At 45.7% G+C, this 16986-nt stretch overlaps 1 protein-coding gene across 1 annotated transcript in view; it reads left to right on the top strand.

Annotated features, from left to right (window-relative positions):
• LOC119180794 (QRFP-like peptide receptor) overlaps nucleotides 1-5085 on the top strand; it is a 159402-nt gene extending 154317 nt beyond the window's left edge. The window contains exon 6 of the mRNA XM_075875513.1: nucleotides 972-5085. Within this exon, the coding sequence (XP_075731628.1) occupies nucleotides 972-1310 (339 nt within the window). The 3' untranslated portion in view covers nucleotides 1311-5085. The remainder of the gene's footprint in view (nucleotides 1-971) is intronic.
• Nucleotides 5086-16986: the final 11901 nt, after the last annotated feature.

Below are 16986 nucleotides of genomic sequence, written 5' to 3'. Positions count from 1 at the left end.
GTTATCAGCACGCACAATATTGCTGCTGATGTTTTCTTAAAAATTTGTTATGAAGGCAGCAATAATTTTTTCGAGTTTTCGGAAGTCTATAAAAACATAAATACCCGAACAGCTATCCTTATATTTAAGGAGTGCTGTAGATGAGACATCAAATTTCCAGCACGTGAAGGGGTTATAAGTGGTTCAAACGGAATTCATTTCCTTGTTACTGAACGACCATTCTTGTGAGAAGGATTTAGGCTCTTCAATCGGTTGCTCTTTCAACCAATATATGCAATGTGACTAATAAAACAAGTCTTTTTTTTGTTCAGACACGGTTTTTAACGGCGAACAGACGGTGGTATGCCAGCGCAGAACACTTTCGAACCTCAAGCTACACTGGGCTAAGCATCGACTTTACGGTGTTCTTTCGTTGATTAACTTGTCAATACATCTGTTCTAACAGCAAATGTTGTTGACATCCGATGCTTCAAGCAGCAGAACCTGTGGACATACGTCTTCCTACCGTACCTATTCCTCAATATTCTTATAGGTCGGCCTCCCACACCACTTGTAGAGCGACGTACATTACTTCTAAGTGCAAAGCCCTTAAGGCACCCGGGCTGTCGTATGATGTTATCACTTGGCGTAACGCAGGTAAAAACCACGTGTAAGAATAGTAAAATGAAGCTAGAAATAAGAAGAGGAAAACAAAGGAAAAGATAAGGAATGTTTCTTTTGAAGAGAGGGAAAAAACTGAAAGAACTGGGAAAAGCAAAACCAAGAAATTCCGGAGGAAAGAAAGAAAGAAACCAAAGATAATCTAAGAAGGCTGCTCAACTCCACATTTGGCACCACAATTGGGAATATGATTTAATATTTTTGCTCATCAGTATCGCTAGCCTTGCCCCCTTTAATTAAACCTTTTGACTATTTATTTTATCGTGCACAAGACCCAATATTGCTGATGCATCTGTCACCTTCCTCCACAGGTGATCAAGATGCTGATCCTGGTAGTGTCCCTGTTCGTGCTCTGCTGGGCCCCCATCTTGATCCTCAACGTGCTGACGGCGTTTGGCAGCGTCTCGGCGCTCAACTACTCCTACCTGAAGCCGCTGCGCACCTGCTTCCACCTGCTGTCCTACCTGAACAGCTGCGTCAACCCGCTCGTGTACGGATTCATGTCGCGCTCGTTCAGGGTCTCCTTCCGCGACGCCCTGACGAGCTGCCTGCGACAGGGCGGTGCGCCGCAGCGTGGCACCACGTTGCGTCTGAGCCGCACACGGACCACCAGCCTCAGCATGGGACGCTCGGCCACGTACGTCACGTGACGCCAGGCTCCGCAGCCGGGTATCCGGTGCATCCGCTGGACGAGCAACTGCGGAGCCACGCCTGGTACCGTCGCGCTGACCTCGACAAACGGATAACGAGCGTTGGTAAGACAACAGAGGAAGTCCCACGTACAGCTCCAAGTCAGCCGGAAAGCGATAGGTACAGGATATGGAAGGCTTTCGAATGCAGAAGCGCGTGGAACAAACGCAGAAGGCGCCCTTGTTACTGAGAAGTGCCAGATGAAGGAACTCATCACGTGACCATCACGTAGGGCGCAAACTGGAGTCATAGACGTTCTCCCAGAGATTACGAAAACATCCAGCCCTAAGCATTTACCATCGCGTCTCTGCTACCGAGGCTGGTCAAGAACCATAGCGAGAATCGCCATGCTCCAACAGCAGTTACTGGCACGAGTTGCACCTTTTAGCACTCGTAATCAATAAACGTATCGCAGTGATCCTTCTGTTATGAACATTCTGAACATGAATGTTTAAGACTGGTCAACCCTTCGATGTGAGCACGTTCCCGATACTGCAAACGCTCTTATCTTCACCATGGCATCGATTCTTTTGACAGCTCACTTCTGATGCGGAGAATACCGCAAACCGGTGGCTACATAGCTCGCGTGTGTTGTGGACTCTTCAGTTTGCGTGTTGCAGTTAACTGGAATGTCGGCACAGGGTGAAACAAACTTTGGAAAATGCGCCACGTTGACACTGGTGTGTCCACATTTCTATAAAGTGTCGGTACGGCCACTAAGTGACCGGAGCACATTGACCGAACCTCTCGGCTAGACAGGCTTATCTCTTGGGAATACAAAGGTCTGCAAGTCTGCAAAAGCCAAGAACCTACTATCGACAGCGAACTATGTCGTATTCGCAAAAATGTGATATACCACGGTGTGGAACGACTTCACACGCCTTCAGTGCTGCAGTCGAGCGAGATAGACGTACGTGAGTTTAGACGTTCTGTGTTCCGTTGTTTTATCGGAGGCTAAATACCTTCCTTCAAAGAACCCGTTTATTAGCTGTTTTTTATCCGTCAACGAAAGATACTAATAGTCTCGCGAATCTCATGTTGCCACATGCTTCTGATCGGGCATTGCATGGTAACAAGGCAGTCGAAGTAAGCAAGGCTCTTAAAAGATGACTTTAACGAGAGCAGGATAGAAAAGGCCCCACCGGAGCAGTCAAGATTTCTTATTTTTCTGAAGATACCGCAGTGATCCTATGGAGCGCGATTCACTCACACATGTATGTGCTGTGCTCAAACAGACTAGTGACGTTGTTCCGAGAGTTGCTCAAAAAACGGGTATGAACTAACCAGTGGTGTTTATGTATAAAATTTTGTAACGCGATATTACGTCCTCCTACCCCTCCATACACCCATCCATGAAAGTGCGTCCATTGTAACAATCAAACAACCTTACGAGTGTAAAAAAGATATTCTGTGTTTACCGTGTCTAGAATCCCGATGTTACGGTTGATCATAGCATCGGTTCGGCGTTTACAGGCGCTGTTTTGTGTCTGCGGCTAGTGTTGCCAAGCTACCGAAATTTCCATCAAATACCCATTAATCGTAGCGAAACTCATGCTCGAGATACGTTGGTCACATCATGTGGTCACGAGTTTTTGCACAGTAATAATTTAAGGCACCTGTCACAGTAGGTGTCGTTAGAACGAGTAGTCATGCACAATAATTTTTGTTAGCCGTAAAAGTAAACCTTGAGACAAACCAGCACCATTACAGGCGTTAGTCAAAGACAGCGGTACAAGTTTGCTTAAGCGAAGTGAAATTCGTGACACCAAGATGATGCAAGTAATGTTTTGGGCGTATTGTGTCGACTTACGCTGGTTGTGGGCATCAAGCTCACATCAAGCTATATATTTCACTGCGGGCTTCGCTCTATAGTGGAGCGTCCACACATGAATTCAGCTTGTACTCCGTCCCATTGTCAGCGGTGCTTCGGGGTCACAAAACGCACAAACTGTAATCGTTACGGTAGCTTTTGCGCAATAAAAAGGCGAGAGACAGACAAGGGCGCCTATCAACTGATTTTGTTCGAAGGGCAGACGTATACATACGTGAACAAAGTCGCAGTCACGAGTCACATTAGCAAAAAATAAATTCGATCAGTGACAGGCGCTCAAATAATCTAGCTCAGTGGTATACAAAGTGATAGAGGGCCTCGCTAGGTCGATCTGTCAATAAAGTATGCTTCCTCAATTTCTCGTGCAACCTGCCCTTTTAATCTTGCGAGCACCTTAGTTCCAGATAGCAAGGGTGCACAGCCACACTCCCTGCAATGTAAAATAAAGATTATAACAAGGTGTGCTTCTCAATCAAGCTTTGTAATATAATAATCTATTATTCAATCACTGACCTGTCTGCCCCACATAGCACTTTCCACAACATAATAACGTATCATATACTACTTTTCTGCCACACTGAACCAATTTACCACGGAGCTTGATGTCACACCCGTGGTTCCACTTGCTCTGTCCTGATAACTTCTTACCCACAGGCACACGAATCCGACCAAGCTTGTCTGCAGCTTAAGAAACCACACTACACATTCGAACCTCTCACCAACTTTTTTCAACTTATGGGAAACCCCGTGAACATACGGAATGCTTACGAAAGGTGCCCTTTCCTTCCACTTTACTTGACTTACACCCCATGCTTTCAACTTCATCTTTTGCAAAATCATTTTACTTAACAACCTGAATTGGTGTTCTGGGTACCTAGGCTACCTGAGCCTCGCAAATTGCCGTGCAAAACTGTTATACGTGTGATGTTAGCACGACTTTTTTGAGTGACGCTCCCAATCTGGGCATAGCAACACCGTTATTTACTATTTTAGTTAGTTTTGGTTCCTTCGGCAGCATGGTCTGGAAGTTTGACGATGGATCTCTGAAATCGCACATAATATTTTTAGTTTTTAAAAACTAAGCTCGCCATACTATGCGACGTAAAACAACTTGGTCATATAAACAACCGCCCTAAAATTTATAATAGAAAAGCGAAATCAAATATTTTTGTCGAATATTAATTCCTGAGTCATTTAACTTGTGGCAATATCTTTCTACCTCGGCCTAGAAATTGGCTGCGATGACAAGTGTCCACCTATTGCAGTTATTCAAGGAGAAAAGCAGCGTTGCTTTAAAAAAACACTCTGTAATGCTTCAGTGTATCCCATGTAAAGCTCCCCAATTGCGCGCTCGTGCGAAAGGTTGTACAGCACTGTATTTTAATCATGGTGTCCTTTCTTAAAGGTTGTGCTTCTCGGTGAAGCCACCTCCGCCCTGTGAGATTACAACCATCGTTGAAACAACTCACTTGAGCACCTAAGGTATAACGAACTGTTTGTAATCAGTGACGTTGTCAACGTGATCTCCCACTCTTTCACTTTGTCTCTTTGTTCACCCATTGAACTTTCAGCCTGCCCCGTCCCTTTCCGTCATGCAAGGTAGTATAGCGGTTATGCTAAACTGGTTGACGTCCGCCCCTTTCTTGTCTTTGCTGTTTACTGTCTTTCATTGTCATCAGTGATGCTTCTCCTTGTGATTCCAAGTGTTTCGGACACCGTGAAAACAACAGCATCAACTGTTGAGTGAGACTGTGTGACCGCTACGATACTGTGAACCACGCTACCATCGCTTGTTTTATGGCATACGTCATTCTCCCAATTGAAAATGGCAAGAATTAGACTGGCAACCACACCTGCAGAGTCGGCGGTGATGGTCGCAAAATAAAGCCTTCCACAGGGTCCAACAGTCGTTTTCATTCAACATGGCAATATTGCCATACCTGGGCCAGTGACACAAAGCATTCATTCATTCATTCATTCATTCATTCATTCATTCTGTCATTCATTCATTCATTCATTCATTCATTCATTCATTCATTCATTCATTCATTCATTCATTCATTTGCTTCAGAAGTACCACCTGAATAGGCACAGGGCTATATCGCGTTAGTTCTTTTGGGACCAGAGCTGCAAGCGAAACCCTTGTTCCTTAAGCAGGGACTTCCGGTCGGTCACTGGGATTTTGGGCTGTGCGAAATTCAGGATATGTTTCTAAGTTGAAAAAGAATCGCTAGAAGTTGTAGTGAGCGAAATAGACCTCTGTGGCTCAAGTGAAAGGTTATGCTGAATAGCTACGGTATGGAAGCATAACCATAGGTAAGACCTTTGGTCATTGAACTGCCAGAATAGGTAATGGCAGTAATTTAATGCCTTCTATGAAAGATTGAAAAACCAGATGGATGTCTTCTCAGTAGCTAAAAAAAAGAGAAATAAACTAAGAGGAAAGGCAGGGAGGTTAGTCAGACACAAATAACCTATTAGCGACCCTGCACAGGGGCGGCGGAATAAGAGTTGGAAAGACAACACAAAAAGAGATAAAATAAGAACAAAACAAATTTACGCATGCGTTCGTAGAAAGGGCGTTCCAATCAGCGCCTTTCTGATATATCGGTTGAACGAAAAAAAAAAACACAGTGGCACTCGCACAACCTTCTTCATCGAGGCTTGAGTCCTGCCGATGGCTCAGGATCCTTCCCATCGACCTTATCGAGCACTTGCAAATCAACTGTCCATGAAAAGTGGACAAAAGAGCTGAGGAAGTTCGCCGCTAATGCTTTACAGCTTCTTTTAAGCCTTGTCTCCTGAGTGGCTACGCTGTACCATTTTTGCTTAACCTGTGAAAGGCAGGAATGTTCACCAAGCCTATAGCTAACCGCCCTACGTTTATTGTCTCCTCATCAACCCACCCTACGTTGGTGTCCAGTCAATGTTTACATACAAGACAGAGCGATAGGAATAGGGGTGGCTATAAGAGTACAGGAAGCACTTCGTTCCGAGGGTTAATGAGGAAAGCCCATTAGGGTCGCTTAGGACGTGGCGGCTCGAGATACAGCAGGCAGCTCGAGGCAAAGCAGCAACGCGCGACATGCATGGTCCCACATCGTGCTGCAAGAACAGGGGTGCTATTATGGACACTGTTTATTTCCGCCATATTGTCAAATTTTATAATGGGGGCATTTTAAGCCAATCAGAGAGGTGGTAGAAGCTCACTTGGCCAATTAGCATCGATCAACGGCGGAATCTGGCAACATGGAGGAATTCGACAATGTCCAGAATAGCACCCCTGGTCGCGGAAACAGTACAGACGTGTTCGTGATAACAAGCGTCGACGCAACAGTGTCTGCTGTGGGAGCACACATTGGCAGTTCCCACACGCGCGCACGTCAGTGCACCTATAAAGAGGAGCCTGTGTGATGTCCCGGTTGCGTCTGATCTGTCGATGGTGGCATGCTTTCTGGAGAAGGTAGTAGGGGGGTTCTATTATGATAAGTGAGCCAGAAACAAAAAGGGGAGAGGCATTTATTGTTCGATGCTTGGGGTATAAGGAGATAAACACATTTCTTTGAATCTCTTTTGGGAGTCCTGACTTGCCCGATATTTACTCTCTTCAAAAGGGACATGTGATCTTGTTTTCGCGATCATCATACTCTTGTCGGAGAGTCATGAGAATTGGAAGAGAGTAGGCATATCTCTGGAAAGGGAGTCATATATGCACAGAGTAACACATACTATTTTTTTCACAGCGTGTGCCGTTAGGTACAATGGTGAGACAAAACACGTGTGTATACAATACTGCGACAAGTTACCGACGTGAGCAATGGGTGCTGTGTGTCGTGTATGCGCGCGTGGAGGGGGGAGGGTGAGCAGGAATTTTGCTTGACGAAGAGACACAGTAGGCAGAGTCGTCAGCCAGATGTACGCGGCATGATAAAATGGAAGGGTGTCAGGGGAGGAGCAAAAATAGTCAATATATAAAGAGGCATTACGCTGTGGCATCGGGTGCTTTGCCCGTCACGACACCAACAGGTCAGTGACGTGTGCATTCACTTTATGCATCTAAGTGCAATAGAGCCTTGATAGCTTTCGACTCGTATAAGCTAATAAGAAAACGAACAAAAGCAGCGCCCTCGCACATTCAGAGGAAGAAGGTAACACGGGTTTCATAAGACAAATACAAATAAGGCAGGTTACTCGAACACAATGTAAAATATAAAACTGCAACTGCTTGCGATAACCCGCCAAATCATAATACCTCTTAGAATAAAAAAAAAACAACTCGCTTTGTTTGCTTATTTCGCTATTTTTTGTAATTGCGCTTTGTGCCAACCTATATAACAGCCCCCTTTATGAGCTTTGGCAACGCTGAGATAACTATCAGAAATCGCGAAAATCAGGGGACGTATTGAGCTTCGCCTTCGTAATCTAGCCTCATGCGCATCGCCATCTGAACTGCTATAGCAGTGTATACGTAAGCACACTGTTATAGCCTGTTTCAGTTTTCGGTGCCAGCCTCAGCCATGCCATTGTGAAACGAACGGCTGTGCCTGCAACATTGGCCATATCGAGGTATCATTGAATGCCTACTTAGAGTTTGGTACACTCTACTCTATTGCAAGCACAGTTGCCTATAGTGCCCACTACCTCATGGTTTTTTTCATTTGCGAATCAGCTAAAGGCCCACGACGCATCCGCAGGGTGACAAGCAAACCTACGCATCTGTTCACTGTGTTGGTGGTTTTGCTGCTACTGATCTATAAACTTGTCTCGGTGATTTGTAATGGGTAGGCCTTTAAAACACTCCCTTATCGCTCAGTTCATTTATTTTCACACCTGCGGCGATTTTACGTTTCTTCCACGCAATATTGGCGGTGGGGGACACATCGTGGCGCCACCTACCGGAATCTTTTTGTGACGTATGAAACTACACCACGTGGTACCGACATGCCGATGTATTCGACAACATTAGTGATTCAGGCTGTTCAACCGTGGATTTCCTCGCTTTGCAAGCGTTGGATGTGCTTGTATTACCTGTGAAGCAGCGTAGAGAGTCTGCCAACAAAGGTTTTTAGTGAGCCAACGTGTGATCTTCGTGGCGTTGTGCACTTTCGATGGAGCGCGTGCACATGGCAACATGGACGCCTAACGTGAAGAGGCGCTCTGGTAAAAGGTGAGTTACTGAGGCAAGCGCGACGCCACGCACCTGTCTCTTGCATTTGCACAGAAAATGCGTGGCCTAGAGGCAACATTTAGATCTACGTATACTGCGGCCCACGATTAACGGCTACACCTCACCCTGGTTCTCAGAGCAGTATCTATGGGCCCAGGATGAAGGGTGCTTTGAAATTTGTTGCTAAGTTCATCACACGTTTCATAAAAGTTTAACCGCACATGTTCATGCCTCCCTAATCCTTGATTTTACTTCATGTGCCCCTCTGCACGGGGCGTATTGAGTGATGTCACATGATGCGAGAACGTTGTGATACCTGGACGCAACGCTTGCTCGACTATTGCTTTATAGTTATCGCATCTCATTTTCAGTTACTTTCCCTGTCTTTGTCATCAACGAATTCGTGTGCCAATACATCAGCACATTACGGCTGATAACAGAAACAAAAACGTCCGAATATTGCAACGCAAAAAAAAAAAAGCGGCGTCAGGACAAAATGATTTTCGCCGTCCTTGTGCTGCGTATAACTGGAAAAAGCCGTTCGGCCTGGTTCAAATAAACGTCGTTAATTCCAATGTGTACTTTCCCAGAAAGTTTCACGTCGTAGTCACCGAACATTTAAGCCCTAACGCAGTACACAAAATCGTTTTCGTGACAGTGCTTGCTACACACGTGATAATGAATGCTGTGAATATATACTATATAGCTTCCGCATTCTCGGCTCTATGGAACATGCATTCTGCTGCTTCTTGGTTTTGCAGTATGCATGCAATATCACACTAGGACGAGAAACAGAGAGCGCATCGTGCGACACTTCAACCAGCCCAGGGCTGAACAGAACATTTGCTGCGATGTCCCACTGCTTTGAGAGTAGTACAACGTTCTTTCTAGCATGGTGCCAATAACTGTAATAAATTCCTATACGTGCAGACCACTGAAGTAAAACGACGTACTTACTAAATATTTTACCTTCCATTCTGGACGCCAAATCTTTCAAGATGCACGGACGTTGAAAAAAAGTGGCTTCTGAGTGAGCTGCACAACCGAGGATGAACGCCGAGTTGATTCGCCAATTTCAAATATCACTGCCGCGACGCCTTAGAAGGGCTCATTCACATTAGCGGCTCGCTCGAGTGTGGTATCGAGCGGTAAACAAACCTGTAAGCTAGAAAATTAACTGCCTCGGAGTAGAAAGCAAAGCGCTCCACTTAACCTATAGTCACGTGATGTCGCTTACTACGTCACAGTGATAGCAGTGCCGGCCTCTCTGGATGGCCTCGATGTGACTCCTTCAACTATACATATGACATTGATTGATTTGTGGGGTTTAACGTCCCAAAACCACCATAAGATTATGAGAGACGCCGTAGTGGAGGGCTCCGGAAATTTCGACCACCTGGGGTTCTTTAACGTGCACCCAAATCTGAGTACACGGGCCTACACCATTTCCGCCTCCATCGGAAATGCATCAGCCACAGCCGGGATTTGATCCCGTGACCTGCGAGTCAGCAGCCGAGTACCTTAGCCACTAGACCACCGTGTAGGGTCTATACATATGACATTCACAAAGTGTTTCTTCCCTGAGCAGTTTCATCAAATGTCATGGTGTTGCCATAGAGCACGTGACTGTCATACAGATGGCCTGGGTTTGATTCTCCTTTGCGTTATTTTCGATTTTCCAGTCACGGACAAGATGATTATTCTTCGCTCACAACCAACGACGGCCCCACAGACGCCCACTCTGACACCGGAATTTTCATGAAACGAAATCGTTAAAGCTGTCGCGTTAATATCCTCAGTGTCAACTTCTATCGCAACCTTCCTTTTACAGGGCAAATTTATGCGGGGCGCCTCAAGTGATTCGTAGAGCCCTCTAAGCCCTCGCTTTTCAAAGCCATTCTTATTCAGCTATCGAAAACTTTGAGCTGCGGTGTGTATGAGGATATAAGGGGCGCACGAAAATCTCCAGTTTTTTTTTTTTGTTGTTGTTGTTGTTGAGATTCTCGCGATGCCGGAAGCAGAGCCTGCAGTAGAAGACGAAGAAGAAAACTAAAACAGACATCACCGGCCGTCAAACAGAATGATCAATGGAGATTGCTTCGACATTTTCCGCACTGAGAGCGTCGGCGCTGCCGCATCACAACTGTCACACGGAGGGATTCTCACAAAGAAACGTTTTACGTCGCTTCTTTTAACAGGGAAAAACTGTTTCATTCAGCTTTATTTGATACCTGCTTGATGAAAAAAATAACTTTCGGGGTAGTTTCAGGCGGCATGTATGAGGCAATTTTTTTTTTTGAATTCCCTTGCGCGGGCATAGAAAGAAAGTGAAAGCTTTGCTAATAAGTGGCGGTGCTTTTTCTTGTCAAAAAAAACAAAAAACCTTTTTCTTGCACAACGTTGTTATGGCTGAAAAGAAAAGCTCCAGCGCTTCGCTTTATCTTCATTTTTCCTAGTGAGAGTACAGCGAAAGCCTAAAGTTGAGCAGCTTTGATGCAGTCAGGCGTGAGCGCTCCAAGGCTTGACTTCCAGTTGCTAGAGTTCATTCACCAACCATGGCTCGCCTTCCTCATTTTGTCCGCCCATGGCTTTGCTTAGCAGACTCAAGCTCTCTAGAATAATCGTGTGTGCATACGAAATTGCCTGATTTGCCATTCAAACCTCGACAAACCAAGGGGGAAAAATCTTGCATGAAATTTTTTTACGCTGAACCGTCGTAAGGGCCCACCTGTTTGTTAGAAAAAGTCGTGGGCATAGCAGCATACATGTATTGCTTTATTACGTTCTTGTCATATGAATACACGAAAAATTGAGGTATTGGTGGCATGAACAACTACACGAAAGAACAAAGGAAGTGATGGGGAGTGCACCGGTTTGCAGCTCCGTTCCGTACACCAAAACACCCATCTACACCAAGAATTATATGCACATCAAGTGCAGTACCCGTGCAAACAACTTCCGCATTCAACTTTGTCATCGTGCACAGCGTGAGCCTGGCCGACAAAACCTAAACCTGATCGGGGACGAGAATCTATCTATTCATTATTGGACAAAAAGATCTACAAAACACGTACGGAGGGCCAACCTTTTTTTTTGTTTTTGTTTTATGCTTCATCTAGTGAGGAATTTGCGTTCTAACGAATCTCCACTCGTGCCCATCAGACATGTGTCTCTGAAACGCGGCTCGAAACCTCACGAAACACATTTCCAGCACAGACTAACCTAATTTTTGAAATTCGTCTTGTGAATAACACCGAAAACATGAACAAGAAGAAGTAGACAATAACAGCGCGTACAATCCACTACTAATATTCCATTATTTTATGAAACAAAAAAACCAGTCTCATCGGGACTACCACAAGATATTACAACCCCTAGGTGTCGAGATACACGGACTTCTTGTCCTGCATCACAATTGTGGCTGTGTTGCAATTGGGCTGAAGTTGAGAGTGTAATTAATTGATATGTGGGGTTTAACGTCCCAGAGCCACCATTTGATTATGAGAGACGCCGTTGTGGAGGGCTCCGGAAACTTCCACCACCTGGGGTTCTTTAACGTGAACCCAAATCTGAGCACACGGGTCTACAAAACTTCCGCCTCCATCGGAAATGCAGCCGCCGCAGCCGGGATTTGAATCCGCGACCGGTGGGTCTGCAGCCGAGTACCTTAGCCACTAGACCACCTCGGCGGGGCGAAGTTGAGAGTGCGACTGCGGACCAGTATACTTATTGTTGTCCATGTTTTTCGGAATTCTTAAAAAAAAAGGGTGTTCAGAATTGAACGTCAACTGACTGTCCCAACTCGCCATTTTGATGAACTAACTCGGGAGAGCAACTCATTGTAGTGAAGAGCTAACATGGTAGAATTGTGGACCAACAAGTGCTTTGTTCGTGTGAGCTTTATATACATGAACGGAGCAAAAATAAACTAGACTGGGGCGTTATGGAACAATCCTGCAGCCTTGTCGTAAAAAAAAATATTAAAGAATAAATCAGCCCTGATCTCGTGATAGTTTATACTATTGGCTAGATCACTTCCGTTGCGCATGCTCCGACTGCTACTGGGGTCTAACCGTACCCAAAAGGCACCACATACTGGTCGAAGGGTGCCATGTCAGAGGAGGTTGGTTTACCGTTGCTAACAGAAACACGTCACGCTCTCTTATAGTTCTGTTTCTTTCCTTTGTCTAGAGTTAGCGGGTAGTGACGTTACGATAGTGAATGCGTTCGGCTTTTGATACGTTGTGCAGCCAAACGTAGGCAGTTATTTCGATTACCTTTAATTCCAAGATCCAACAACGGTTGTTCATAAAGACAACAACAGTGATTCCGATAGCCACTCACTGTGGTGGCTTCAGCGCTTGAGGGGCCAGATATTGGCATCGGAAACTTGGCATAGTACTTGTGTTGAAGGACGAAAACAGTACCGGTAAGCTGTCGCGTCTCATTAGTCATCACAATCCATAGATTGATCCAGTAAGTCAAGCAAATAAGCTGTTTCTGGACCAAGCTGAGCGTTTAGTGTATACTTGACTAAATAAGCCAGAGGGTGCCCTCATCATTCATCTTACTGCTATCTTCATATATAAGCATAATCTTCACAGACGGGAAATTGCTCACCTTACACAAACACGCCACTCCGTTGGATAAACTTTGCAGCAGTTCTCATCAATGCTGGCCACCCGTGGAACTCTTCTCATAGCAGCGACTGACGCAGTACTCAATATCTGCGGAGCCATATTCCCAATTCAAGAGATATCAACTCCGACACGCCTATAGTCCATATATGAACACCCTTACTTCACTTTAAAAGAAACAAACAGGCTAGTGAACTTTCACGGTATACTTCTTTTTGGAATCCTACCTATACACTCTAAACGCATAGCCAGATTGGGCGTTTTAAGAGCCTAATATGCGACCTGAGTTTGGACAATACTCCTACAGAGTGTAACAAAAAAAAAAGGCGTGGTAAAGTTCTGCCTCCTTAATTTCACTTCGTCGGGAAAGTAAGTGGACAAAAGGTGAGAGAAATATGGTAAATTCACCCTACGATGTCATTCGTCACGAAGAAGACCAACAAAAAACTCCAGATTTACCTCCTGAGACATGATTTCTTTTCATATTTATTTGAGGAGCTCTCTGCAATGCCTTCAGTGCTGGCGGGCATGCATGCTGCTATGCAGGGAGAAGAAGTGCGTTGTCACACAAAAACACAAATTTCCCAAAGTGCTTAAAAGTTAATGAACTCTCTAAGCGATGATTTATTTGTTCGTCTTGTTGACTGATACACGTTGTAGGGAGTGCCGCAGTGGGCACACTCCAGGCCATTGTGCTCGGGTTCACGTAGCACTTCGACCCCAGAATGACTTCGCTTGTGTTATTTTACCATCAAAAAAAAAAAACTCAGAGGAAGAGCCTTCCAATCCTCGACGTGGCCGCCTAGCTGCGGTGGTCAAGTGGCTAAGGTACTCGGCTGCTTACCCGAAGGTCGAGGTATCGAATCCTGGCTGCGGCGACTGCATTTTTGATGCAGGCGAGAGTGCTGTTGGCTCGTGTGCTCAGATTTGGTTGCAGGTTAAAGAACCCCAGGTGGTAGAAATTTCCGGAGCCCTCTACTAGGACGTCTCTCATAATCATATGGGGATTTTGGGACGTTAAACCCCACATATCAATCAATCATTTTGGATAACGAATTGGGCAGAGGCAGGGTGCCTCAACGAGAGGAATAAAATCATGTGCGGGCGGTGAAAGCCTGATGCTAAAAAAAAACTGCCCCGTCACGGTGGTCTAGTGGCTAAGGTACTCGGCTGCTTACCCGCAGGTTGCCGGATCAAATCCCAGCTGTGGCGGCTGCATTTCCGATGGATGCGGAAGTGTTGTAGGCCCATGTACTCAGATTTGGGTGCACGTAAAAGAACCCCAGGTGGTCAAAATTTCCGGAGCCTTCAACTACGGCGTCTCTCATAATCATATAATGGTTTTGGGACGTTAAACCCCACATATCATCATCAAAATAAAAAACAAAGAAATAAATGAGTAGATGGGAAGAGAGAGAGATAAAGATGCAAGGAAAGGCAGGGAGGTTAAGCAGACGCACATCTGGTTTGCTACTCTGCACTGGAGAAGGGATAACGGGGAGAAAAGAGGTTGTAGAAAGATGAGAAGGTACACACAATCACGAGCACACTCGTGGAGCACACACAGTCTACAGGCGGACGCTCAGGTTTGTTGACTTTAGGTAAAGTAGCAGTGCCTTAGTTGCTTTCTGCGCAACTGAGGCAGATGCCCAAGGTCCTAGTATCTTCTGCACACAAATGGTCCGGGGTCAAGTTGATTCAAAACCATCCTGAGCTGGCATCGCTGTGTGTCGTAGCAAGCGCAGCTGCATAGGACGTGTTCGATGGTCTCTTCAGCTCCGCAGTAGTCGCATGTAGGAGTGTCTGCCATACCAATGCGAAAGGAGTACACCTTTGTAAATGGAACACCCAACCAAAGGCGGCATAACAGTGTCGCATCGGAGCGGGAGAGTTGCGATGGTAGCTTTAGCTTGAGCGAAGGATCCAGTTCATTTAATTGACACCTTTGCAAGCTGGTAGACGACCAGAACGTGCGTGTAAGATCTCTAGCCAGCAGGTAAAGTTGTCTTGCTGCATCATTCCTTGATAGAGGAATCGAGACCACACGGGTTCCTTCATGGGCTGAGTGGGCTGCATCGTCGGCTAATTGATTTCCGGTAATACCTATATGCCCAGGCAGCCATTGATATATATTATCATGCCCTCGTGCTAGAGCTTCATGATGGCAATGTCTTATTTTATGTACCAATTGCTCATGATTCCTCCCACGCATGGCAGACTGCAAACTCTGAAGCGCTGCTTTCGAATCACAGAATATCACCCTTTTTCCTGGACGTTCTTGAACGAGATATTGTAAAGCAGCCCTTATAGCAGCAAGCCCTGATGCCGTAGATGTAGTCATATGCGACAACTTAAACTTGATTGTCATTGCTGCAGCCGGAATTACAGCGGCACCTGATGAGCTGCTGGACGAGACGGACCCATCAGTGTATATCTGTGTTCGGTCTAAGTACAACTCATATAATAATAGCAGTGTTGCTTGCTTCAATGCTACTCTGGAGTGATTGCTTTTCTTTTTGATTCCCGAAATTTCTAGACGTACTTGCGGCTGGTCGAAGCACCACAAAGAACATGCCATTCTCGCAGCTGGCGTATATCCTGATGGAATGCTGTTTACGTAATTAGCTATGACGTCTGAAAACGTAGCACGTGGTCTTCCGGAAGGTAGAAGGGCCAAGTGGTGGTCGGGACACGGCTAGCATGTCGAATGTGCGCTTTGAGGCAATCCACAACTCTATATGTCCTGACCGGATGGTCTTTGGCAAGCATGATTGTAGCATAAGTAGAAGCGCATCGGGGCTGTCCTAGGCAGATACGCAGTGCCTGACCCTGCTAATTCTCCAATGAATGAGTATTCGATTTGCAAGTGTTAGTCAGTACCGGCAAGCTGTAGCGCAATAGACCCAGAAATAGGGCCCTGTACAGCTGTAGCATGGAGGTCACGGAAGTTCCCCATGCTTTCCCGCACATGAATTTCATTATATGCACAATAGATAGCAGTCTCTCCTTCAAGTACGCACAATGTGGGCTCCACGAAAGACTTCTGTCGATTATTATGCCCAGGAAACAATGCGTCCGTGCATATTTGACACTCTGCCCATTAATTTAAACAGGGTATGGCGTCACTGGTTTGCGTGTAAACGCCATCAACGCGCACTTCACAGTTGATATATTTAGGCCTTGTTTCTGAAGGTAGGCTGTTGTGAGGGCTGCTGCCCGCTGTATTCGTGCACGCACCTGAGGGCGAGTAACTGCAACTCTCCAGAGGCAAATATCATCGGCGTATATGGATAGGCACACCGACTTTGGCAGAACCTTCACCAGACCAATGAGAGCAACATTGAACAATGTGGGGCTTAAAACACCTCCCTGAGGTACTCCGCAGTAGGTGTAATGTTGAGCAGTTGTACCCTCATATGTTTGTACAAAGAAACCCCTGCCAGTTATATAATCTTTTATCCATTAAAACATTCGTCCACCAATGCCCATTGCTGCGAGAGAAGTGAGGATGGCATCGTGAGCTACATTATCATATGCACCCTTCACGTCAAGAAAGAGTGCCACTAATATGCGCTTGCGACTTTTTTCTTGTTGAACAAATGTCGATAAGTCAAGGACACAGTCAATGGAGGAGCGGCCCCGACGAAAGCCTGCCATGCATGAAGGGTATTTCGTGTATCGTTCCAAGTACCACTCGAGACGAAATAGAACCATTCTTTCCATCACTTTTCCGAGGCAGCTTGCGAGGGCAATAGGGCGATACGCTGTCAAGTCCAATGGTGATTTTCCCGATTTCAAAAGTGCTATTAATCGACTTATTTTCCATTACAGGGGAACACTACCACTGAGCCAGGAGTTGTTGAAGCATGTTAAAAGTGATTTTCTGGCTTTTTGTCCTAGGTGTCCTAACGCACTATAAGTAATACCATCAGGACCTGGTGATGACATGCGCTTAGAAGCGACTAACGCACCTTCCAGTTCTTCCATGGTGAATGGAATGT

The sequence above is a fragment of the Rhipicephalus microplus genome, chromosome 10 (genome assembly GCF_043290135.1).
Source record: "Rhipicephalus microplus isolate Deutch F79 chromosome 10, USDA_Rmic, whole genome shotgun sequence".
Lineage (NCBI taxonomy): Eukaryota > Metazoa > Arthropoda > Arachnida > Ixodida > Ixodidae > Rhipicephalus > Rhipicephalus microplus.
The sequence above is the reverse complement of the archived record's forward strand: the minus strand, read 5'-3'. Positions and strand labels throughout refer to the sequence as shown.